The 27043-nt window shown below is 38.5% G+C and overlaps 1 protein-coding gene across 1 annotated transcript in view; it reads left to right on the forward strand.

Annotated features, from left to right (window-relative positions):
- LAMA2 (laminin subunit alpha 2) overlaps positions 1 to 23597 on the forward strand; it is a 334586-nt gene extending 310989 nt beyond the window's left edge. Inside the window, exons 55-65 of the mRNA XM_063153343.1 lie at positions 1757 to 1975; positions 3195 to 3343; positions 6138 to 6314; positions 7129 to 7342; positions 11873 to 11985; positions 13447 to 13636; positions 16026 to 16181; positions 19500 to 19653; positions 20015 to 20145; positions 20739 to 20961; positions 23335 to 23597. Of these exons, the coding sequence (XP_063009413.1) occupies positions 1757 to 1975; positions 3195 to 3343; positions 6138 to 6314; positions 7129 to 7342; positions 11873 to 11985; positions 13447 to 13636; positions 16026 to 16181; positions 19500 to 19653; positions 20015 to 20145; positions 20739 to 20961; positions 23335 to 23492 (1884 nt within the window). The 3' untranslated portion in view covers positions 23493 to 23597. The remainder of the gene's footprint in view (positions 1 to 1756; positions 1976 to 3194; positions 3344 to 6137; positions 6315 to 7128; positions 7343 to 11872; positions 11986 to 13446; positions 13637 to 16025; positions 16182 to 19499; positions 19654 to 20014; positions 20146 to 20738; positions 20962 to 23334) is intronic.
- The last annotated feature ends 3446 nt before the right edge of the window (positions 23598 to 27043 follow it).

Genomic DNA, 27043 nt, shown 5'->3' on the forward strand with positions numbered 1-27043 from the left:
TTCTTACTGATCACTCAGAATGTGCAAAATTGGTGTTGTTATTTTAGCTTTAATGCATCTGTTTTCAGCTGTTGATGCTTGCAATTAACAGCCTTTCAGTGCATATAGTATTCAAGGAATCTGACCTGAAATTTGGGAGAGAATTTAGTCATTTTCCATGGAAAAGTCTTTTTATACAAAAAAAAAACCCAAAACTTCCACTGACATTTGTGTCCCAATGAATAGTTTGTCTTTCTTCCCTGGAAAGCTCTACTATATCAGATAGTTTTGCAAGCAGATGGAAGATATCCATCAGACGCCATATATACCATATATCTGGTAGATAGCATATATCTGATATTCCATATCAGATACTTTTACAGTAAATCCAAATGAGTCGTTAATCCGATGCTCTCCAATTTTATCTTTTCTTTCTACAAAACGTTAAAACTTTACTTTGAGCAGCAACTGAAACTTGGCCAGGCCAAAAAAAAAAGACAAAGGCCCTATTTTGCTGTGTTTATCCATTGTACCTTTGGCCTTCATCAGAGCAAAAAGTACACTACAGTAGGACTCTCAGATGGGATATTAGACTAGATTTGTTATGAGATCCATATTTTCAAGTTTGTGGTAAAGCTAAATTGTAAACAAGCAGATTGTTCAAATGCTTTTAAATCTTACAGATTTGGCTTCAGAAAAAATTAGATAGAGAGGTACATATCTGTTTTGATTTATAGTATATTCTTTCTGAAACAGGAAAGAAGGATAGTTGTGTTCATTTTCTTTTGTTGCTATGAATCTTAGGAAGTACTTTGCCTTTCACATTATTTTGTAATGCTGAGGTTTCAGTGTATGAAATCCAATTGGATTAACCATTTTCTTAGGGAAATAAATAAAATATTCTAATTTTACAAAATAAGATGTAGGAAAATTAAAAAGAGTGGAGCAAAAGTAACGAATAAAGACTGGATATGTGTTCAATCATTAAAATGTCCTCAGATTTTGGAGAAAGGTGGGCACCACCAGCAATTCTTTTATCTGGCACAATTTTTTATTTCTAAACCTGGAAACATTTCTGCTGTACTGCAAAAATGGCAAACTACTTAAGAGAAAGTCACTGTTTCTAAAGATTGGTCTTCCACATCTGGAAGAATACATGAGTTGGCAGTGATGACAGAAAATCTTTTGCAGTATGCACTGACTTATTATTTGATGACATATTCTACTCTTTAAATTGTGTTAATGGCTACCAGTGTCTGAAGAGTTGGGCCATGTGCAACAAGTGCTTCATTTACGATTCTGAGTAACCAAGAAGGCAGTGGTGCTTAGTGAAGTAATGAAGATTAATGAAAAGTATTCTCTCAGCACATCTGACAAATAACAGTTTATGTTCATATTGGGGTTTATTACCTATTGTATAGATTTAAAAGCAAACTCCAACTGTATTAACTCAATGGAAAATACATATATAAAATAAAAACAGTCTTGAGCAGTTATTTTTAATCCAAGAGGATATATTGACATAAAACTGGAACTTTACCTTCCTATAAGACAGGATTTCACAAATACTGCAATGTTGCCAGATGTAAACAGATAATCTAAAAGTGTTTGCAGAACACTTGAAGGAATAAATTGCTAAGTGTTTATTATTACTTTCCATCTTTTCCCACCAGTTATATTTACATAGTTTATTATTTTAGTTCAGAGATCTTCCTGTGCATTCATAATGTTGCTTTTAATTCTACTAATGCACTTTCCTGCCCTTTCCTTCCTACAGAACATTCACACAGTCAGCTTCTCCAAGCCAGGTTTTGTGGAACTGCAGCCGGTCTCCTTTGATGTGGGCACAGAAATCAATCTCTCCTTCAGCACCAGGAATGAGTCTGGGATCATCTTGTTTGGCACAAGTGGCACAATTATTCCCCCCAGGAGAAAGCGCAGGCACTCTGCAAGGAAAGCTGCTCCCCTGAAGAGAAAGCGCAGGCAGACAGGACATGTAAGACATTTAAAAAAATCAAGATTAAAGATTAAAAAATATTTTTTAAAAACCCCACAATTCTACTGAACTGCCCGAGTTTGTTTAAAGACACTGACAGATGTTTACGCTTAAGTTAAAATTCAGGTATTTGGAATAAATTATTTCTAGTGTCATCCTTCATCTGATGAGGAATCTAATAGAAGCTCAGAATTGGTTTTTTTTGTCTTGGAGAAATTGTTTCTCTTACAGATTTACAGTCATGTATCCATTGCTTGTTGCTAAGCAGCAGATTTGGTTTTCTATTATATTCCATGTTGCGTTTTTTTAACCAAACCCAAATATTAGAAAATACTGTTTTTCACTTATTTTGAGAACTACTTATGCACTATTAATACTTGGAAACTCTCTCAATCCTATTCATAGAGACATAAATGAGTATCATTCTAATTTCCCTGAGACCAAAAAAAAAAGGTGGTGAACACAGTGAAATTGTTAGAAATTATTCGAGTCTTGATTAAATCTTGATTAAAATCCTGACAGACAGGCACACTGCAGCAGCAATAAACAGATTGTGTTGATGGCATTCTTTGTTCAGGACTTCTGGGAAGTGATATTTCATTATTCTCCTTTCTGGCTGCTTTGGAAGAGAGCTCTTGGTGACCTAGAGTAACACGCTCCAGGGGCAGGACATTGTAATGGCTCACCTGGATGACATTATCTTCAGGTTAGGGGCTCCTTCATCATTTCCCAGCTCTTCAGGTCACAGAGGTGAACGTGACCTCTTATTGCTATATTAACTGGAGTTTAGATCCTGAAATCTGCCACAATATGATATTGATGCTGGAGTAACTACTGGCATGATTTGCCAGCCCTCCAAACACAGAACTCAAGCTGAGATCAATGCACTTCAGGGCTTGATGAGTTTAAGAGCAGGTCCTATAACATCATAAATGAGAAGAATTGTAGGTTAGAAGTCCCCATTCTTCCCTGAAAATAGATAGAGAATTAAATCTTCTGTTGACATTTTCCATCATGACCTCGTCTTATCCCTTCCTCTTTATAAAAATGCTGGACTCTGAGCACAGCAGCAGCAGAACTGAAAGAGCAGTGTCTCGTCTACGGTGAGCACATTGACAGCCAGCGTAAGACAATAAAACATACACATTAATGTAAAACTAAGCTAAATCATTTATTTCCAAATATGACTTATCTTTCCACTCCAACGTGTGCCTTGCAGGCCTACTACGCGGTGTTCCTGAACCGAGGTCGGCTGGAAGTGCACGTCTCCACTGGGATCCGGGATCCGCACAGGATCACCGTCAGGCCCGAGGCTGGCGACTTCCACGACGGCAGAGCACATTCCATCCGCATAGAGCGAGCTGGAGGGTAACAAACGCCCACAAGTGCTGCAGGCCACACAGCACGGCTAATCCAACAAAGCAAATGTGTTCATGGCTTTGGCAGTCCGCGTAAATGCTTCTTCTGAGACAAAAAGTTTCATTCCATCATTATCCAGAAATTCTTAGAAATAAGCTTCTAGCAGTCATTATTGTTCTGAAGAGCTGGTTTACATGCTTTTGTAGGCTGCCAGCCTGCTTCTCCAGACTTGTGTTTGCCTGAAATGGCATCTTTAATCTTCTGATTCTTTGCAAATATATTTTATAAAAGGATCTGTGGGTGAGAAATTCTGCCATGGTGCAGTAAATCTCCTTTTCAGGACCTGTAGAAAAATATAATTTTCAAAGGGTTCAAATTGCAACAGCACAGCAGCCTGTAGCCTTTTTGAGATGCCATGTGCTGGATACAGTGGTGCCCAGCTAAATGTGGCAAAACAATGAAAACACAGTCCCACTTTTCTTATTGGAAAAGCCATCACAGACCTTCTCAGACCATGTTGTTTTACACTGAATTTCACTCGAATTCCTTTGCCCTTTTTCAGACATTTTAAAACTTTCTTATTACACTTTACCATTCAGAAAGTGATTAGAAACAGCACTACTCCAGTGTGTAGGACTCAGGCAGCCAATAATATTTGTGGCCTGGAATAGTCCTTGTTCCAAGCAGGGTTTATAATGGGCATTTGAACAAATGTATACACTCTCTACAAACATTTGTTGGATTAGTGAACTATGCACAATGTTCTGTGTTGTTAAAAGAAATCGGGAAGAAGATGTGACATCCAACATGTTACAAAAGGCACTTATCCACTTCACCCTCTTACCCCCACAACAATGAAGCTTTCTTGACCAGCCATTCCTGTCTAGTCCCCGGGTGCCCTTCTGTCCTCTCTGTAGTTTGCTTTCCTTTCTGTATAATTTTCTGACTGAATTTCTATTGTATTGCCAAAAAACCTCTCACAAATAATGCCTCCAGACAGTAAGACTCCTCTACTTCAATGACTAGGTCAAAGTCAAACTGTAAATGCTTTGGGAAAAAGTAGTTTTTCAGGAAATGGATTACTGCAATTTGTGATACATTTTGTGTCACTGTGACAGAACACAAATATGCAGATGATAATAAAAAGCTCTAAGCAACAAAGTAAATTATTTTATGCAGTGCTGTAGCCAGTACAGTTAGCTTGACCTTATGAGGGTGTATATGAGAGTACATCAAGGCCAAATTGCTGTACAATGCCATCCAGTGATGGTGCTTGTTCAGATGAGACCTCTGTGTTTTCAAAGTAGCTTTGTTACAAAACAAATGCCTGAACTCTGAAGTTTTTGTAGCCTGAAATGTATATGAAAAGACATAAATTATGATTAACTCTTCCTCTGTTCATCATGATCTCAAGCTTTATTTTTTTTAAATGTTTTCTGTGAAAACTCTGCAGAGAGATAATTGTCCACATAATTATGAAAAATGATATTGTTGATGACTAATGTACATCATTGCAGGCTGATTTTGGGTCAAATCAGCTTGGACCCAAAATGCTTGTGATGATTAGCCATGGCTAAAACACAGCAGCAAAAAGGATAAGTTGAGTCTTCACAATCTGACTTCCCAAACACTTCCTCTGAAGCCAGAGAAGGGAAATGTCCTCTCTGGGACACTTCATGGAACCTAAATTAGTCTTTTTCTCTGAACTGCCTCCAGGGAAATCTCCCTCCTTCTGTTTCCACTGCCAAAGGGACTGGTAGATATCATAGGGATTGTCCTGAAAGATAAGTCTTTTAATATCTGCTTTCTCTAACCCTTTGAAAAATTAATCACATTTCTTGCTCTGCAGCTTTCCAAACCAAATTAATTCATCCAAATCTATGAGGAAACTGGACAATTTAGACATAGTACAGTACTTAAATAATTCAGGTGCTTAAGTCACTGTCCATTTCTGTCTAGGATGTGTGTAAATAACAAAGCCAAGCATTTTGTATTTGAAAACAGGTCTCTTTTCAATAAGCATTTTCAATATGAAGTTGCTTGCATTTGTAATTATAGTTAAGAAAGAATATCAGAGTTCAATATAATTTTGCAGTTGACAAAAGGGAATTTATTTGCCAGAGACAGATTAGTCAGGCAGTGGTGCTGCAGAGGCTCCTACCTTCCTCTTTTCAGCCTTAACAGTAACCATGGGACTGCTTTGTCTTTTGCTTGTGCCATGTGAAATACCCATTGGAATGAATTATAGCACCTGTATTGGTACATTGTGAACAATCAGCAGTTTTCCTCCTCTGCCACCTCCCCCAGAAGAAGCTATGAGATCTTTAAAAAGTGTGCTGTATGTCTGCCATTGATCCTGCAGTCGGAGCAGTCTGGTTGTGCCCCGGCAAGAAGATAATAAGGAAATAGGGAGTCCAAACAAAATGTGACCCCTTGCTGTTCCCATCCTGCTGAGCTCTAGATGATTATATCTACCGTCACAGTACAGCCAGCTCAGCCCTTACTGTGTCTGAATTGCCTCACCACAAACCACTTCTTCTTATGCTGCCACAGTCTGACATTATCGCCCTTACACAGCACAGTTTTGCCAGGCTTTGTCAAACAACTACCAAGGAGGCACCGCAGCAGCTGAAACCCTTCTAGTGGTTAATATGCATTTAATTTGAGCTGCCAATTACATAATTTGAGTTGCTCATTGTTACAGCTGGTGTAGGAGTAAATGGGGCTTGCAAGGGGGTGATTTCAATACAAGCAATAACCAGCGTAAAATATATATTTCTTTGCTTTCAAATCTTTTCCACAGGATGTTCAGTGTTCAAGTTGATGAAGACAAAGTCCAGACTCAGAGGTTGCCATCAGACCTGCCCATTTCTGTTAAGAAACTCTTTGTAGGGGGTACATCTTCTCAGTTTCACACTGCACCTCTCAGAAGCATACCACCATTTGAGGGCTGTATATGGAATCTTGTCATTAATGCCACGTAAGTCTCAATGATGCCAAAAAATGTCCAGTTAATGAGATCTGGTTGAACTGCCTTGGAAAGTTTATTGTTGCAACTAATCATACTAGCAGCAAATCCTAGAATATGATCTGTTTTCTTTATATGCCATTCCTTTTTTTTTTTTTTTTTGTCTACAGTATTTGCTCCATAGGCTATGCAATTAATGAGCTGTTTTACAGACAAGCCAACACTGTCTGGTTATCCATGAAATCACAGAATTTCAGCGGTAACACAGCAGTAAGATGTACGTCAGCGATAGGTATTTATGGTGTACTATAACACTTTATTTTAGGTAAGGGTGACTTCCAAGAGAAGTCAAAATTCTGAGAACCATCATGGGAATCAATTTTCTTTGTGGAAAGTGCAGTAATCTGGAAGGAGCATTTGAGTAAAAGGAAAGGCAATGGTGAATAAAATAAGACCTCTATAAAAAGTTTCCATCTAGATCTTTCTTTCACATATCTGACGTACCTAAATTAGGATTTTATTGCTCCACATCAGAGTAAATGGCTTCTCTGTAATACCATTGAAGCTACATAGGCCGGTGAAGTTTGCCAAAGAGGATGCCTGTCTCTCTGCACTGACTGTAGGAAGAAAAGCCAATGGTCACTATCACCTCTAGTTTAAGTGTCTTGCTTCTGTAGCTGTACCTACCTGTACAGGGCAGAATGAGTCCTGGCTTTTGTGTCCTGTGAAGTGAAATTACACTGCAGCACATAGTTGTTCTTTATAAATGGGTGATATAAAGGCAGATAAAATAATAACAGACATTGCTCTTCTTGTGTGTTCTCAGCCCCATGGACTTTGCTCAGCCCGTGTCCTTTGAAAATGCGGACATTGGCCGATGTCCCACACTAGAACCAGAAGCTAGGCCAACTGAGGATGAAGATAAACCAACTCATGCAACAGTTCTGGTCCAGCCTGAACCAGACACTAATGGGGAGAAAGAAGGGCCAAGAATCCTTCCTGCTTCTCCTTCTCCAACACCATCTCTATCATCAGCACTTGTAAGTTTAAATCACTTCAGCCAGATAGAGTCTGAAAAGTTTCTTTTCCCAGGCAGAATTGAAAAGCTACTCATCAAGAATAATGAAGCACTTTGCCACAAAAATAGTGACTATTCAACATGATACTGTAAATGAACACCATGTTGCAGGTCAGTAAAACCTGCAGATAAGGGAAAACAGGCTGCTATCTTTTGCTTGGATTATCACAACAGTAATTTAAAGAACTATATAGTTTTAGAAATATCTTTGGCTTGCATGCTTAGCCATAAACCCTTACACTTCAGGGTGTAAGCCAAGCAATATTTGCTTGGGGTTGGAAGGGAAATTTTCCCATGGGAAATCCATTTCATTAAGATATTTCTTGTGCTGGTCTCTGATGCACATGATAGCAGTCATGTCAATGACGTGATGAAGAAAAAGATAAACCAGGAGGCCTATTCAATATGGCAATTCCTCCACTGCTATTTTATAACTTCAGTCAGGAGAATTACAAAATGAAACCCCAGTCACTGCGAAATTGAGCTCAACTGTTGTTACCAGAAATAAACAGTGAGGTAGTGGCAAGCAGTCTTATACAGCAAAATTTAAGGAAGAAACTCCTTGTCTCACAAGTTTAGTAGTTTTATAAGCTGATGGAACATTTTACTGTTCACAAACATATGTTTACACATCTGAATATTAAAATGAATAAAACGTACACCAGAAGATGTTTTTGAGGGGAAAATTATTTGTATTTTGTTAGACCTGAATACAACCAACAGGTTTATGCAGGCCATATATAGTTTAGTATGAGTGAGGTTTCAAAATGGTGTGAAAAGATTGCGCATTCCCCAGTTAGGAACCTGCTTGCATTATTGGAATTTACACTTCAATAGTAATGAGATGGTTTCAAGAAGAAGCTAAATTCTATTTGAGATACATGACCACCTTTGTTGGCCAGTATATATGGCACGGCTTTATCTAGAAAGACTTATCAGGCATTACTGAAATCTCCACATCACATGCATGGAAATGGGAGCCTTGGGTTCAATAGCTCCATCTCGGGTGTTACCGTGCCCCCAGCCCCACAGTTACAGACTCCAGCCTCCCAGTGCTCCGGGCAGCGGCTGTGACTCGTTCCCACAAGGTGGAGTTGTTGTAGCGCCAGGGCTCCCATGCAGCTTCTCCGTTTGGAATTCTAAGAAAATTTGCAGTACAGTAAGGCTACTATAGAAAGATAAGGAACCAGGCAACAAGGTAAAAAGGATTATCCAGTTTAATGCTCACTGTTGTGAAGGAATGCAGTTGTTCTTAGAAACAAATCTGTTGTCCTTAAAAACAAATAAAGAAACAAACCACAGAAGAGCATGAAAGAGTAAGTGCACACTTCCTAAGACTATGAACACTAACTTTTAAAATAGCAGAATGGAGAGTAATAGATCTACTCATTAATATCAGAAGCTAGTCCCATTCCAACTTGGTGAGTTTTGTATATCACGTATCTAGAGCGGTGATAATTTGAAACAGGAATTTTAAATAAAACACCATTACTCCCCTTCTCTCTTGGAAATACTGAAACTGTTTTAGTATGCTAAAGACTTGAAACTATTTTAAATAAGGCAAGCTTTTGGATAGCTGTTACATTCATATTAGTGAGTTCTTCAAAGTATTTTTATGGGGACTGTTGCAAAAAAGTAACTACAGTCTGGTAATGAGATAACACTCATATAAGGTGGCACTCACTACAGTAAATTATACAGAATCTCAGTGCAGAAGGACTGCATATGGAAAATGTACAGCAGAAAAAAGTATTTTCACATAGGAGGCTTGAATAACTTACATGCTCTATTTGAGTAGTTTTAGGACCTTTTTTGTCTACATGCATCCATCTGCATGTAAAAGGGGAGGGGAGTTGAATCCCAAATGGAGGAAAAACCTACCCTGTACTAAATGCAAGACAAGATCCATAAGTAGGACAGTTGGGAAATACACCAGCCACCAGTCTGCTGCTGCTGCTGCTTTCTGTGAATGCCAGAGTGCTCCTCCACACTGGGTAACTGCTGCTTCTGCCTCACGTTGTTCCCTGCTCCTCAGGGCTCGCTTGCTGCTGACACGAAGAGCGCCAGCCTCCCTTCTGCCTTTGACTCCGTGACGGTACTGCCCGCTTCTGACCCATGCATTTCTGCCCTCTGTTATTAACAGCATCCAGTGAACTGTGGGGACTGCTGCAGTGCTTTTTCTACTAATTGCTTTCTTTGTAATTACTAATACAGCAAATGAGAATATGGAGAATGTGTGACAGTCCACCAGTGGCCTTTTCTGCTCTTCGTTTCCACTGCTGTACACATCAAGCTTCTTGACCTACCAATCAAGTCCCTGACATCTTACAAGACTGAAGTAAAGTGCAGCTCAAGAGTTCAGTGTCTCATGTAATGTGGGAGATTATTAAGCGGCCAGGACACATTAAGGCCATTACTCAAAAAGCAAAGCTGAGATATTTTAATACAGGCTGGTGACCCGTGCTTAGGGCGCAATGTGGTGAAAGCTGTAAAGCTGGCTGTCCTTAGATAAAACAAAAGCAGGCACAGGCTTGTGAATAAAATATGGGTTTTTTTAAACATGCCCTACTGGTTTTGTTTTTCCTTTTGCTGACTTTTCATGATGAATGCTTGCTATTATAAGTAGTTATTAGCAAACAATCACTGTATGCTATGATTCCAGCCACCATGGTGTGTTGGATACTCTCCCGCACTCCTTGCCCTTTCTTACAGTCACCCTGCTGGAATGAAGAAAAACTGCAGTGTTTGCTGGTGCTGGGGAGCAGCTTGTGTTAGGGTCAGACCCTTTACTAACATATACCAGCCTAGGATTAAATTTACTGTCAGAATATATCCTTTTACCATGTAAAAGTGTGCCAGAGAAAGGTGTGTGTGTATGTATTTTCCAGTTCTTTCCAGTACCAGTTGTTATTCCCTATCTTTAAATTTTAGCAAGCTCAAATGTAACTGAAGGTATTATATGCATGGTATGGTTATTAGCTTAGTTGTTAGACTTCTAGATAAGCCTGTAAAGCTTAAAATAATTCAAAATTTTACCCTGAATTATGGGAATATGATTTGTTTTTTCTTTTTGTTGATCACTGGAAGACTGGTATTATACATTCATAACCCTGCTTGGTCCTGGTGAATTTTCCCTGTTTTTTCCCTCCATTGCATATTGCTGTATCAATTGTTCTTGTCATAATGCATGGTGTTCTACTCTGTCATATTCAAACCAGAGCATTTATTATGCAAAACTATATTTTAGAGGTGTTCTATACCGTTGTGAAGATCTTTGTGATGTGTGAAAGCAAAAAATATTACTGAAAAACTGAGTGAGAGAGGGAAATAAATTTCTTCCTTGCAGCTGAAATCTCAGGGCTTAAGTCACTCATGACATTTTCAAACTATTTCAGAGAAAGAACTCTGTCAGCAAGCCACTGCCCCTTGTGCTTTGCACGCCCCTGCTGAGTCAGGGCTCAAATAAGAGACTGTCACCAATCCAAAATGATAGCAGCCACAGTGCTTAAAAACAGAGCTTGCAGCTATCAAAGTTTGTTTCTTTCCCAGCGGGATTGTCCGATATTTTGTTGAGTTAGACCTATGAGTAGTTTCCTCACAATACTCTCAGTGGGAGGCAAAAGCCAGACATGAGTAGAAGCTGGTAATTACCATGGTCTCACATTGCCCCAGACACTCCTATGCAAGAGCTTTAGGACCAGAGATTAAAAGACCTGGTGAAATTAAAACCAGAAAATTGTGGTGGGCAGAAGATATTTTACCTTGCATTGTTGCACCACTTGAAGATTAACAGAAGTGGAATGACAGGGAGGGATTTGTTTCTTTACAAGCAGGGTAATGTCTCTACATTAGACAGCTGGGGGATTTCAGCAGCTGTTACATCTATCCATCAGTTATTCAGATTCCCTGATTGTTTGTGGGGGCCTTCCAACTGCACAGGGGAAAACAACACCACATTAAGCAAAGAATACAGTTGTAAAACAATAGAAAGACGTAAAATGAAGGACTCATTGACAGCTGCAGGATCTGAAACTACTTTTAACTCATTATTTTTAAGGTGACTGGATTTCAAGTTGACAACAAAGCATCCCTTTAAAACTTAAATCTTGTTTCATTTCTGTAAGAGAGCATCCTACTGTGTAAAACTCAGTTATGTGAGCTAAGAGTACACTGAACTGCCTGGAAATCACTGAAGATTCTTGTAAATGTCCACTGGTGAAAGCATGAAAGCAGCAATGTTCATATATTACTTTTATTTGCTTTTACAGCTATCTTAATGAGCTCTGCTTTTATACCAAGTTCCTGTCAGACTGGTTTATAACTTCAGCTGGTGTGATGAGACATCAGCCCACTGGAATATTGCAGGGCCAGTCTCTAGACTAGGTACAATAGTCTCAGTCCTGAGCAGCTGGGAGACTCCCAGCACATGCACAGCTGAGACAGACACAAAATATGAAGTTTACACAAAATATGATTGTTGTGTATTTTGCAGGATTCCTGTGCTGCTGACACAGAACCAGCTATTTTAGAAGGTGGCAGGCAGTTTGGTCTTTCAAGGAACAGCCACATTGCAGTTGCATTTGATGACACCAAAGTGAAGAACAGGTATGTTGTTTGTTTCAGCAATGAGTTTTGATGGAATAGTGTCAAAATAAAATGCCCCTCCTAATTCTCTCAAAGGTATCTCCCAAAACTATGGACATAATCTGAAAATATCACATGGCAAGACTAATTAATTTCATTAAGCAAACCTAAAAAAGCATTAAGGTATAAAATCTAGGCAATGAAATGCCCACCTAAGTAGCTCTCATGGAAACAATTTACCTCTTTGTTTCTAAAGGTTTGGGCACACACAGATCCCAGACTGATTTCCTAAAAAAGAGAGTAATGGAATCAGGTTGTGTAACTGACTTCAAAGATGGCTTTTTCAGAGGAAAGTTTTTTGTTCAGTAACTGTATAATTTCTTTTAATAAGGATTTTCTTTTCCCTTCCTCCAATAGTTAAGATCAGTCTTGCACAGTAAAAAGGAAAAAAGATATTGCTATCCTGAAGTATAACACTATATACATATAGCTGTTGACATGCAAAGGAGTTCCATGAACTGTTTATAAAAATGCAACTTTTTTCAATGGATTTGTGAAGGTAGAATTTGTTAGTTGTTTTTTCTTTTGTTGTTCTGCAGGCACATGGTCATTAACAAATGTGCCATGACACATCACTAAGCAATTTTGCTGCTTATATTTTCCAAATCCATTAGCCCCATGCTTATTTATCCCTATAAAGATGTTGTACCACATATGCTAATTTTAGAAAACTGGGAATGATCCTGGACTGATCATTTTCATGTAATGATTTTTCATTTATATTATCAGCTGCTTTCAGGTACTGACTTTGCAGCTCAGCTTGAGCAAAGTTAGTGATGTGTTGCCAGTGCAACTTTAGCATTAGAAAATCTAAATAATTTCTTCACAGGTTCTTTGCTGTTGAGGAGGTTCTCAACATTACCATTCTGTCCAAGGGGTCATTAGGTTTGCTCAGACACAGCCTCACTTTCTCTTGGGAGAGATCAGAATAAGTTTTTTATATCCTCATTGTAAACTCTTCTGTCTGCATCTTTAAAAGTTTTGCAACCTGTCTTCAGGCAATACAACTCATTAGAAACTCAACATTTGCCAGCTGTCACTACAGCTCTCTCCTCTTTGTGAGCATTATGTGTGTGGATGATGGATAACGCTGCTGGAATTTTACAGGTGCTGGGATTTTTTAGCTGCTACAGCTGCAGCTGAGAATTGCATCTGGAAATTCTATGCCAAGATTGTAGTTTTGTATCTCCATAGCAAAGGAGTTAATGAATACTCACGTGTCAGGGATCAGATGGGTGTGAAATGTAATTTGCATAAAACCAGATTATTTTTCTTGAATTCTAATGGACAAGTAAAATTGGCCACTAGCAGTATAAAATTTTTTTAGAAAAGACACAAAAAGGTGAAGCAGATGAATTTGCTTAGAGCCTGACTCCAGGTATCTTTTCCATTTTTACTGTTTCCTGATTGTTTGATTTCTAGGCTTACAATTGAATTTGAAGTCCGAACAACAGCTGATTCTGGCTTGCTGTTTTATATGGCCCGCATCAACCACGCTGATTTTGCTACAGTTCAGATAAAGAATGGTCTGCCTTACTTCAGTTATGATCTGGGGAGTGGGAACACCAGCACAATGATTTCCAACAAAATAAATGATGGCCAATGGCACCAGGTATAATAGTGTCTAATTCTAAATTATTCTTTGCAATGGTAAGAGTGAACTTTGTGTTGCCTTGAGATATTTGCAAAATGTAGTCCACACAAGCCAAACTTTACAGCTAGTATTTTCTGGGGAAAAAAGAAAATAATCTAGCAAAAAATTCTGTCAGATGCACTGGTACAGAGAAATTTATCCTTCAGGAAACACATATTTCTGAACATATTTAAAATATGTGCCATGTAGTAAGGAACTACAGAAAATGTTCCTTCTTGCTTAATAGGGCTCATGTGAGTATCAGCTCATGATGATGGAATACATCATTAAAACCAGTTTTTTCTACATTAATAATGTCATTGTTAAGGTAGATTGCTGAGAACAAAGAAAAAAAAAAAAAAGAAGTAACATGTAAGTAAACCTTCCCTGGATTATTAATTCAGTAGGGAATAAATATGATATTCATGAATTTATTTGGCAGCACCTTCTGTGACTTTATGAGGGAACATTATATGCAATGCCTGTGGCACTTGGATGCTAAGAGAAGGAATGATATCACAGCTAAGAAATTTAATATTTACTGGGCCAAGGACAACAGACATACAGTATATTCATTAGGTGACATGCTGGAAGGCACCATTCAAGACAGAGAAGCAAAGTATACATGTAACTGTGGGTTGAATTTATATGCCATATTTTACATTGAATTTTGTACAGATATTTAGAAATTCATCATCCACATCTCATCCCTAAATGACAAAAAAATCTCATTGCATTTACTCTTACATTTTATTTTCCTCATCTCCTCTCTGTTCTCCAGGAATTTTACTTTCACAAAATGAAAGTAAAATTACTTTTACTTTTTACTTTCAGTCATGAACTTTTTGATAATAGCAACTCCTCCTAAACCAAGGTATTTCATAAAGGGAAAAAATGAAGTTGTAGTAATCATTTATCTCTTTCATATAATGCCTGGAAGCACTGGCAGCAGACCAAGGCCCCATTCTGCTACTCCCTCTGAAGATACAGAAGAGATGCCTTTGCTTCTTTAGCCATTTTCTCTTTATTCTAAGAGAACTAAGTGGAGCATATATTTCTTGATGGAAAATTGTGCTCTTTGGGCATACAGCTTGACACTCCACAAGAGAGGGCCCCTTTTTGTAGATCCTGTTTCTGTAGCAGAGAATGGAAACAAAGTCACAGTTCCCAAAAAGAAAAAAAAATTGAGAAGGAGGGAAGGCAACACTTTTAGGAAAAGGCCACAGTGTGTGGTAAAGCAGGGGCTTCTCCTTAAAATAATCTTTTAGTGACAGCCTTTTCTCCATTTGGAATGATTTAGGTTAAAAACATTTCCATAAGTCCTACAGAAGTCCTGCTCTCTGTTTAGGTCCCCTGAGGGAATGTCTGTTCCCAGTTCCTGTCTCACCCTCCTAATCCTCCTCCTGCCCAAGGTGTAGTTATCCATCTCAAATTTGCAGTTGCCTGTAAACACCAAGTTCAGGCCCTCACCTTCAGGCCACCCTTGTCAGTGTTCAGTCATTCCCACTGCATGACAGATATGCTGCCACACTGGAGCAGAAGCAGCCACGTTAAAGAAGAGCCAAAAAGTGCTGTTTGTCTCTCTTTGCTATTCTGGTGAGCCAACTACTACACTGTTTAGGAATCTGCTAACATGCATGATGCATTTTGCATGTATTCATTTTTATGCAGAACCATTTTTATATTGAGTGGTAGAGATTTCAATATAAAATTTTACACAGACATTGGCCTAGAATTTCCTCAGCTCTTCAGCAACTGCACTCCCTCCATGCAATTCACAGTCCAATTGTCTGAATAGAAGCCATAATACCAACAGAACATAGTTGGTATTGTATTTACTGTAGCATGAACCATGATCTGAGACATGTCCAAGCTAGTGGAATCATAAACTCAATATTTTCTGCAAACATGTGCTGCTATAAAGATTTGCAACCAGTGCCATAACATTCAGCATTTATTCTGAAGTACTTATCTATTCTCAGTACTTAAAATTGCTGTCTGATTCCAGGAAAAAAAATACTGTGCTGTCCCTATTATAACATAACAATGAAGCATTTTAAAGGCATCTCAAGTCTTTTCAGTAATTCTAGTAAATCATTTTCATGATGCCTCCTGACCCAGATGCAAGTAAACCACAGTCAGATGTTGGCACAAAACCTTGCTCAGGAGCTTTGTTCCATAAATATTATCCATAGCTGCTGCTTTGCTACTTCTGTAACCACTCCTACTGCTTTCTTGTGAATTGTTATATATTTTGGATGGTAACAGTAGTTACAATCAGAAAGTGCTTGGTTGTAATTCCTGTAATTACAGGAATTGTAATTGGTTGTGATATCTGTAATTGTATCACATTTTTGTGTCTTTCTAGATAAAAGTAAGTCGAGTGAAGCAAGAAGGAAACCTCATAGTAGATGGTGTTTCTAACGGGACTGTGAGCCCCAAGAAGGCTGATATACTGGATGTTGTAGGAATGCTCTATGTGGGAGGATTGCCCATTAACTACACAACCAGGAGAATTGGTCCGGTAAGCAAATTTGTTTAAGTTATCTCACATGCTTTAAGTGTGTCCTGATTGCTGCAAATGTCTCCCCAGTTTTGTTCTGTCTTGCTTTTCCCTCAGACTGCTCAAGGATATGGAGTAAATGGACCTTAGTGGAGGTGAACAACATTCTGTCAGTGGAATGATCTGACTCAGAATCCAATTAATGCAGAAACAAACAAAAAAAAAGAAATAGCAGAGTTACTAGAGTTATTTACTATATTTTGGAAAAGCAGTAAAGAAAGAAAAAGAAAGCTCCATACACTTGTATCCACTTGGATCACTGCATAGCTAGAGTATAGGTTCCTGAGTACCACTTGCCCTTTCTCTTGGCTGTAATTAATCTAGCAGCAAATGCTAAGAAACAGTGAAAGGATCTCCTACAAGGAACAGCAGAAGCCAAAATTACCCTGGACAAAGTACCCAGTATACTGCTGCTTACTCTAATAATCCCTTTTGTGTTGCTAGTACTAAAAGAGGAGAGAGTGTGTTTTGAAGGAGGGCTATGCAAATTCTGTTGTCCTCTTTCTGTTTCCAAATTAAATGTGCATATATAAATTTATCACTGTTTTAGTTCAAATGCCTGGCTTCCATGCTAACGTGCAAGATGACAGAGCACCCAGAGAAATAAATATAATTTTGTCCTAAATTTTTTAGGGCTAACTAGGAACACTGTATTCTGTCATCCAGACCATTTACTGCATCTGTCTGCATGACTCCATGCCAGTCATCTCACTGATGCCCTTCCAACCTCCCAAGATAAACCAGTATCAGAATGGGAGAAAAACCTCTTCCATGCTTTCTTTTGCTCTCTGTGAAGATGGTTCTTTCAAAGCAGAAGCCAGAATCTGAATGAATTTAATTACTGTAAAGAACAAATTCGGCATCTAGCATGGCACAATTCAGACACACAAAAATGGAATGTCATTAGGAACTATGTCTGGGTTCATCCTTGGTAGGTACAGAGAATCCATGAAGAGCAGACAAAGCATAAAACTGGTAAGGAAACAGTCTCCCAATGAAGCTGCACTTGAGTAAATACCATTATACCAAGATGTTTAGGGAATGGAAAATACAATTTTCCAATGTCCAATACCATTATGGACAGGCAAGAGTTCCCTTCTTTCAGTGAACAAAATAAATACAGAAAAGGAATTCCTAGGTCCTTCTTAAGTCCATGTATTGACTCATGCATAGGGAATGAAGGGGGTGAGTAACTACTCTACATATTAGAGTTGTATTCCATAAAGACATGTAAGATCATGTTTTTTAGTAAATAATTGATTGTGCAGAGAGCCCAAATTGAGGCAAATCTAAATCATTAGGATTTACCAAGCCAGATCCGAGGCACTGAAAACCAAAAGCAATTCTTTACCCACAACATATAATTCCTAGCAGTATCAATTTATGCTCTTTGAAATATATCTGCAATTTACAGATACTAATCTAAGGAGAAAGATCACACTGTGTCCTTACCTGGTGCTATTTGCCAGAGGTAATGGAGGGAACCCATGCAGATAAATGGTTCAGTCTGGCAAAAACAGTCATGTTAGGTCCTGACCGTCTTGTTTTATTTGAAGTCACAGCTTCATTTAAATCCCAGTGCTTTGGGATTTAAATGAAGCTGTGACTTCAAATGTGTAAAAAAAGATGCTTGCCTTCCAGTCATGCTCAGTAAAATACACTGCAGTGTGTAAGACTGTTGGGTTGCAGCTTCATGTAGAGGCTCTGAAGCAAACCAAGTTGAAAGGATGTGTTACCTTAGTCTGGGCTTGCTTCTGTACGCACATTAGTCCTTTTAGACAGTAATCTATTATGTAACCATGATGGGTTGGCTTCCTTTTCAGTGTAGAAGACTAATACCCACCTGTGGAGCTTCAGCAGATGTCACATTTTGAGCACTCAAAACTCTGCTTTCAGCAAAAGAGGTCCTATTACTGTTTCCACACTAAAGTATAACCAGATTTGCTTTTCCATAGGGAAGAGAAAATTGTAAAGTTAGAGAATGTTATCAAATCATCTACAAATCTTGCATTTCTGTGATTTATTCTTGCAGAGAAAGTTTGTTTTGTTTTCTTGCATTTCTCTTTTCTGATAACAAGATTTTTTGATCTGGAGATGACTTACTTAAAAATTACAAGCAGGACTACTTATGAAAAATCTGACAGAAAGCATTGTTCAGCTCAGAACTGAATTTATTCACTGATATTGCTCAAGTTCTCATGAAAATATTGTACAGGTGTATTTAGCTGTAATAAGCTGTACAATTTCACAGTACATGCAGCTTTGATTTACAAGAAAATAAATTCTTGGAAATTCTTTCCAATTACAGGTCAGAATGTTGTTAGAGGGGGTAGTGGGCAGAGTCAAGACTTCTCTCTGCAGGTGTGCCTTTGTCCTTTTGGTGTTTGTATGTATTTCTAGGCTGAATTTTATACACTGATGTTTATTTTCCTCCTTTCTTCTGCACTGCTTATGAATATATCTTCTTTTTCTTCCTCCAAGTACATGATGTATCATTTTCCTCTGTCTCACTGGTATCAGGATAGATTTTCCTAACTCTTTAAGTCAAAGATCAAAGCCTCTGTCTGAATCTGAGAACCAAAATGCAGCTTATGCTGACCTTGGAGAGAAGAAGTGAGGGCGGGTTCTGGAGGAGACACCAGTGGATTTCAGAGGTCCCACTGGGATGCCCTGCTCACACCCAGAAAAACCCCTGCCCCAGGCAGATTGTGGGTAATCAAACCACTGTTCTAAGTGTGCCCAGCACAGGGGAGCCAGGCTGGAGCTGCAGTTTGCTGCCCTGCACTGGAGCCTCCATGGACATGAGCACATTCCCTGCCTCCACCAGCCTCTCTGGCCAGCCTCTCCACCAGCCTCTCTCTCATCACTGCAGTCATCAGACTAAGTGCAGTCAATTATGTCAACCTTCACACAGGGGCTTTGTTCATTTTAGTAGTGATGTTACCTAGTCAATTAAAAAGGCAAAGTACAGGCCATTAAATTCCTGCATTGCTGATGTAATTTGCTATGTTTCATTATGTAGTGTATTATTTTATGTCCTTTCCAGTAAACCAAATAGATGTGACTCAGATCACATCCCTGAAAAGTAATGTAATTCATCTTCAGTATGATTAAGAATAGATTCCAATTACAGTCAGATATTAAGGATTAGCCATGTAAAATTCAAGTTTTATTCAGCTCCATAAATCCAGCAGAGAAGCAGAGAAAATGCACTCATTGATTGCATGCTTTAGGCTTTCTTCTCATAGTTTTACATTTTGTTTGAAATATTGACTGCAGGTCCTCCATAGCATTGATGGCTGCATCAGGAATTTTAAAATGACAGAATCACCTGTTGACCTGAATAATCCAACTTCCATCTTCAGTGTTGGAAAATGCTTTGTCACTGCACAGAAGGGAACGTACTTTGATGGAACAGGCTTTGCCAAAACAGGTAATGAACAACAATTCTGGTGATAGCCAAAGAACAGAGAAAGGGGAGGTTCTGCTTTCAAAAACTCCCAGTGTTACCTAACTCCTGTTGGCTGGAGGCAAAATGAGAACAGGACTTCAAACTCTTGCTGATCATTTTTAGTTATCCTGCCTGAGGAGAAACGATGTGACTTCCTAGCAAGGTCTTGCACCAAGCACAATTCCATAAAAGTTATTTACAGGTTTCACATGAAATGGAGTGCATTAACAATGCCAAGTTAGTTACTTTGCCTTACACTCAGCACAATTTGTGTGATGATTATTAGGAATAATGTATTAGATGCTTATATTCCTTTTATTGTGCTTCCCCTTTTCTCTCCAAGTTGGTGCATACAGAGTGGGAACAGATCTGCTCGTGGAATTTGAATTCCGTACAACACGAAGGAACGGTGTTCTCTTAGGAGTCAGCAGCCAGAAAATGGATGGGCTTGGCATTGAATTAGTAGGTGGAAAAGTGAGTAGCAAAGCCATTTTGTTTCTTCAAACAATGCCTAGATAGCATTGGTAGTTTAAATGCAAGGTCACTATCCCAATCTCAAGATGTCTCAAACGATAACAGGGCTCTTAAAGGAGAGCCACACTTGCAGCTTTCCATACATCTAGAGGATTTCATACTTTTAAAAGATATTTTAAAATATTCTGTAATACTTGAGTCTCCTAAAACTACAATCAGGTCTTAAATTAGTGACTACATAAGAAGTTTTGATTAAAAGCTTTGTCATTAATAATGCTGGTTTCTCTTGGATGTATTTTGATTCACAGTCTGGAAAACCAGTCATTATTCTGTCGCTATAAAGATTTTAGAAGGGTGTAAAACACCCTAAAACTAAGACCAAAAAAAAAGAGAAAATTACAACTTAGACAGCAATTTTGCATATTTCCACTTGTGTTAACTCAGTGATAGAACCCAGATCCCAGAGGGACAGCAATCCACATAGTCTTTGGTGTGTACAGTCAAACCACGTTGACTTTAAAAAAACCAAACAAACTAACAGAAAAAACTGAACTGTTTTGTAAACTTGCTGATGCCCATGCCGTGCTTTTCAGGTGATGTTTCACGTTGACAATGGGGCAGGCCGATTCTCTGCTGTCTATGAGCCTGATGCACCGGGCAGTTTGTGTGATGGGCAGTGGCACAGGGTCCTTGCAAACAAGATCAAACACCGCTTGGAGCTGGCTGTGGATGGCCGACAGGTGGAGACCGACAGCCCAAACAGGGCCTCGACCTCGGCAGACACCAACGACCCTCTCTTTGTTGGGGGCTATCCTGGTGAGCATGCAACACACAAATTGTGCTTTACTTAGCCTCCAGTTATAATGGCTTAAATGTAAGTAGGACTAGTATGCAAAAGATGATTGATAAGACAGGTTGAGTTTGTATCAGTTAGCATGAATGCTCATTTCTTCATTCAGCTGCATTTCAGAACAAGAAGTTCTGCAACAAGAGACTTACAGATACCCCTGCCCCATTTCAAATGTAGGCACTGTCACAGGGGATCAGGCAGATTTTCTGCCTTCTGCTGCTCACACACACACAGCCTTCCTCTAAAAACTTTCTGTTTAGCAATAGCATAATAGTTATGTTGCAGTAGTAACAGCATTTGGCATATTTAAATTTAACTTAGAAACAGCAAATTTTACCCAAAGAATGTGTATATGCCCTTGAGGGGGCAGGGTAGTGTATGTGTAAATCACCCTGTATGACCTAAAGAACTGAGTAATAAAAACAAGAGCATGCACAGAGAGGTAAGAAGACTATCTCTTTCTAATTAATGCCTTTGCTTGTGGTCTGCTGGGTTTTAAAGGAAAGAACTCCATAATCTATGTTTCCTAATCAGTATTCTGGAAGCCCTCAAGAGAACTTGTTTTATGCAGAGGTAATTGAACAGTATCGAGAATTGGGCTGAGGTCTATAGCTGGCTTCCTCTTCCACTAAGCTGATAATGAATGCTAGTATTCATCTCTTCATAGACAGTCAATAAATTCTCTAACAGCAGTTTACTTTCTGAAATTACAGTTAATATGTTTGCAAAGTACCAGTTTTGTTGCATTTGTAATAAATATTCCCTCTAGCTCGCAAACCAAAACAAAAAAGCAAAGTATGTTTGCAGTATGTGTCTGCTCCAGTGCGTGCTGAGGTCAATGGCAAGACACCTCTGAGTTAGATAATTCCTAAATTATTTTCTGGAAGTTGTTTTTTCACCCATTCTAATGTGTGATACAGTGCATCTAAAAAGCCTTCTCTCTCAAGCTTTGGAACATTTGAAAAATTGTCCTTGGTACTGACATATGAGAATTGAACTTGAGTCACAATGACTGTCAATAAAAGCCAACAACATTGTGCCAGAAGGAAAACAGCTTTGTGGCAGCCTTTTTATAACAAAACAAGATTCTAGCATAGGGGCCAGCACTGAAGAAACAGTGCAGATGGAGTTACTATCTCGCTCTGGACTGCATGTCCAGAGGAGAGACACGAATCACAGTAACACTGCTATCTGTACAAAACAAACCTACATTTACCTCATGTTGAGGGGATATTCGTGAGTTCAGCCACATGGCAAGTTATGAAATTATTTAATAAACCTACTGCATGTGTAAACACTTCACTTTTCTTTTGCTGCTTAGTCTGGCTCACCCAGGATTTGTTTTAACATTCCCAATACCTAGACAGCCACATCACAAATTAGAAGCACAGTACCATGGGATTTTGTAAAATTAGTATTTGTAGTATCTAGTCCCCTTGAAGCTGCATAAATAGAGCAAAACAGTTGTAAATCAGCTAGAATTAACTGATGGAGAATTTTCTATGTAGTGAAAATTTTCACCACCATAGTGTGGACAAGAATAGAGATTCCTGGGTACCCATAAAAGCTAGCATTCATCTGCTGGTATCACTCTTCCCCATGCAAGGGGAGACAGATGGATTCAGCCATCTTAACCTCTGTGAAACAAAATAATGCTGTGGCCAGACAGTCTCTACAAGTGTAAAGTTACTTCTGCAACTCACTTGGAAGAACACTGAGAAACAAGTTGAGCCACAAATTTCAAGCAGTTGAGAGAAATATTTCCAGCTTCCCAATCAAACTATCCTCACTTCCATCCCCTCCTTCATTAGTGGAAAAGATACACTCCAACTCCTGGTTTTACTATCAACAAGGGAAAAAAAGAATACTTGAAGACTATCGAAACCAGTCTGTAAATGACATCTGAAATCCATCCTGAGGAACTGGCTGGTTTGTGATGTTAGGACTGAGAATTGCATCCACTTTGGCATATTTTTCCCCTCTATTATTCTGTGGATAAACAGCTTGAGAAGTTGAATACCTGCAGAGCATCACATGTGTATTGTACACGATTTGTAGGTGGCAAGCTGCATACATGGGTTACAATGGCAGTTTATATGTGTTCAGATCCTGCCACTTTCATAGTAGGATAGAAAAAGAAAAGAAGTCTGGATTGCTATCCAACATAAGCATTCATCACATTTGCTCATAATGCTTGTAATTTTTAAATAATGAATATATACAGGAAATAAAACATTAATATATTGCTGGGGGCATCTCTTCTCATGCAAGACACTCAAAGAACAAAATTAAGTATCAAGTCTAACATAATTCCTTTCTAATTTTTTTCCCTCCTTCAGATGGTGTGACCCAGTTTGGGCTGACGACTAATATCCGTTTTAAAGGATGTATTCGATTCCTAAAGCTCACCAAGGGTACTGCAAAACCTCAAGAGATTAACTTTAGCAAAGCTTTGGAGCTGAAGGGTGTCCAGCCACTGTCATGCCCTGCAGACTGATGGTCACTCAGCCAGTATGGGTCTGTTTATATAAGCACCTCAGATTACAAAAAAAATTAATCTATATCTACATTGCATTAATAAAAAAATGTCTTTATGCAAGGATTTGAGTAGTGTTTGTGGTATATTCCAGTGGCTCTTTCAGTGTATCTCCCAGGAATGCATGAACTATTCCCTTCCCCCATCTCCTTCATTAAGAGAGTAACACAGTAATTTTTATCTATCTCTTTCCTTATAGCTTGAAATGGAAATATTTCATCTTTCTTGTGATCATCACTTGTGATGAGTGAAACCATATGTTATGCAGGTTGTTCCTTTTCTGTGGAACACAGGATCACAAAATATCTCAAGTTTGAAGGGAAGCATAAGGATCACCAAGTCCAACTCTCTGAAATGCTCACTAAATGCTTTTAGTGAGGTAGATCACTAAACTTGTATTTCTTTACAAGTCTAAATACCATGTACTTGTGGGCATGCACAACCTTATCCTTCACAAGCATATTAACTTGCTTCAAAAAATTATGCTTTGGTCACACCCAAGAGCTTTTACTAAATCTTTTTGATCATAGTATTTCCCATGAAGTTTCACTGAGAAATTAAATGTGGTCTGTATGGCTGCTGTCATGCTACAGCTGTGGAACCAAGTGCAGGAAGGAAAATGTTGGTTCTTAATTTATTTGGGATTATTGATGAAAATATGCTGCACCTAAAATCCCTGCTATATCACTTGAACAGCATTGAATTTTAACAGAGGTTACATTGTTTGGTGTTGGGACACAGGTCTCTAATCGAGGGAGTAGAACTGGGTTCTATTACTTACCTTGAAATACAGTTTTAAATGATCCTTAAATAAAGTTTGACATTGCTGCTCTCTCCCACATGATACTGAAGTTACACATAGCAAAAAATCACAAACCAGTTTTCTGAAGGAAGATGAAATCTTGACACTTGGAGCAGAATAGGGGTGAAGCAAGAACATTCCAGAGATTATTAGTGCAACACCTACTACTGCTCTCTGCACTTATCTATTAATGACATTCTTACCATAAAAGCAGGTTCCAAAGTTCAACTCTGCTGCTTCTGCCTGATGTTGTCAGTTTGTAAGAAATACTGAATGGAGAAGCCACTCCAAATCTTCCTTAAATAAAATTGATAATGCTATGTGGATAGCAGTTTAACTATCGATGGAGACAAGAAAGTTGCTTCCTAGATTCTCACTAAAATGCCAAATCCTAATGATTTTCCTCATGCTTTGTATGTTTTAGAGGGCTGTGAACTCTGCACTGAAATGTGGGTTATGTTTTCTGTGGATTGTTTCAAGTTGTTAAACTGTGGTTTTGCAAAGGTTGTGATTCAACCTTCAGAGCAGCTGCTGTAGGAACATAAAAAACCTACCTATGCAAAATAAAAAACAAGATAAAAACTCCTGGCAGTAAGGTAGCACAACCATGCAATTAAATGAAAAAGGGAAAAAGGTTTTTAAAATTATTTTCCTCTGCCCACAAAGAGCCTTGAATACACATTTTCAGAAACTTTGACGTTACTAAAAGAAAGGCAGCTGCAGAATTTGTGCATAGGCTAGCTGCAAAATTTGTGCTTGCCAGTGAGCACTCCTGCAGGAGTGCTTTGTATTTTACAAAAGGCCTTTTTGGCATACAATGTTTCTTTAAACTGCCATGGGAGAAAAAAACACCAATTTTTTAGACTGGCAAAATGCATTAAAGGGATGGTAATAAATATGTATATTGGCACTCTAACAGGGAGTCTACATCAATCAGATACACCTGAAGAAAAAAACATCTAACTACTGTGAAGTCTTGAAGTAATTGCCTTCAGCAAGTATTCTAGTTTTAGTTGCAACTGGCCTTTAATGTTAAGGAACAGTTAATGGCTGCTCAGTGTTCAAAGTGCTAAGAATTAGTAAAGCATGCATTTGTCTCCGAAAAAGCCTAATTATTGGACATGTACTGTCTTCAGCTTCTACATGGTTGTGCTTTTAACAAGCACACTGTAAAATATTCATGTGTTTCTGTGTTATTCTTTATGCCTCATGTATTTACCTATTCTCATGCCAATAATATTTCAGGGTAGTTTGAGCAGCTCAAGAAAAGCAGGCCATAATACTTCAAACACAGTTTAGTATTTCAAAAAGTCTTAAAAATATAAGCAAATGAATCCCCAAGACAATGTTAATGTTGTGGATGTCTCACAACACACAACAGCCAATTGTTGGCCCACTACACTACCCAGGCACATTTCCTAGCCTCTAGAGTCAATTCAACATGTTCAATTCTTTTTTAACCCAAACATGCTTGCAAAGGTTTTAAAGCTGGTTTTGGGGCTTTTTTTGAGGGCAGACTTGAAGACAGAAGGGAAATTTGAACAACTGAGCCTAGAGCTCCATGAGTTAAACCATGCCCAGCCTCAGAGGCAGGAAATTGCTACTGCCCTGCTCAGTGCTGCATCAGCAATGATCTCTCACATAAATATGTCTTTGCCTTCAAAACAATTACTGGAGTTTCTATATAAAAGAAGTGGAATGGGAAAAAAGAAAAAGAGAGGCCTTTATGTTCTTAGCTCTGTTGAATTATTTCTTTCTTGGGTGACCTTCCAGGAATGTGTGGGACACAGCAGAAACAATGAAACAATGCACATTATTACATTTCTTGAACTTTCAAGTGGAAAAAAATCAACCATCTGCTGTCCTCTGCTAAAGGAAATACACTCAGTAGGCTGAAACAACAGCTACTTCAGCAAATCAGCTAAAAGGAAACAGAAAAACCTGACTAATTTGTTTTCATAGATCAGTGAGTGGATGCACCAAGTACTGTCAGTAAAGTTTCTGCCTTTGAAGATTCAGCAGAGCATCTGGGAATTATCCCAGCTCCCTGTTACTCCCTTTTGCCATGCAAGAGATTAATAGATTGTCAGATTCCAGATAAAGATTAAAATTGCCTGAAACCAGCAGGTTGTGAGCTTCAGAGCCATATGCAGCTGCTGGAGATTATGCCACTGCTGATTGTGCTGGGAACAATGCAATACCTTTCCAATTCAAAACTGCAAAGTTTTAATACATATTTATAAGCCACAAGTATTTAAAACCTTATTTTGGTAGATATTTTGCATACAGATGTTTTTACTGCCATTTTTCCCCCCTCAGACTTTAAATACTCTGCTGCTAAACTTCTAAACAAAAAGCTCACATCCAGGTGGTTTTAGATTGTTTTAAAATTGATCTTGTTGAGTGTTTTCACTTTTAGACATTTATGACAGACAGTTACTCTGAACAAGACAAAACCCTCATCATTTAGGCCAACTGCTACGTTCAAAAAGGTTGTGTTTTCAATTTTAAATGCAAGTAGTTCTCAAACTCTTTGCAAAGAATAATTTCCTTTTTCATTCTATTCAATCACACTTTCAGCTCTTTATAGAAGCTTATAAAGAGAATATGTTTCTGGCTTGGTATTTTTCTTTAGAATGCACAAGAAAAAGTTAAAATGCCAAAAAACCCAAACCATTTCTCCCATCTCTCTTTTATCACAGTGACGACC

This window comes from Melospiza melodia, chromosome 3 (genome assembly GCF_035770615.1).
Source record: "Melospiza melodia melodia isolate bMelMel2 chromosome 3, bMelMel2.pri, whole genome shotgun sequence".
Classification (NCBI taxonomy): domain Eukaryota; kingdom Metazoa; phylum Chordata; class Aves; order Passeriformes; family Passerellidae; genus Melospiza; species Melospiza melodia.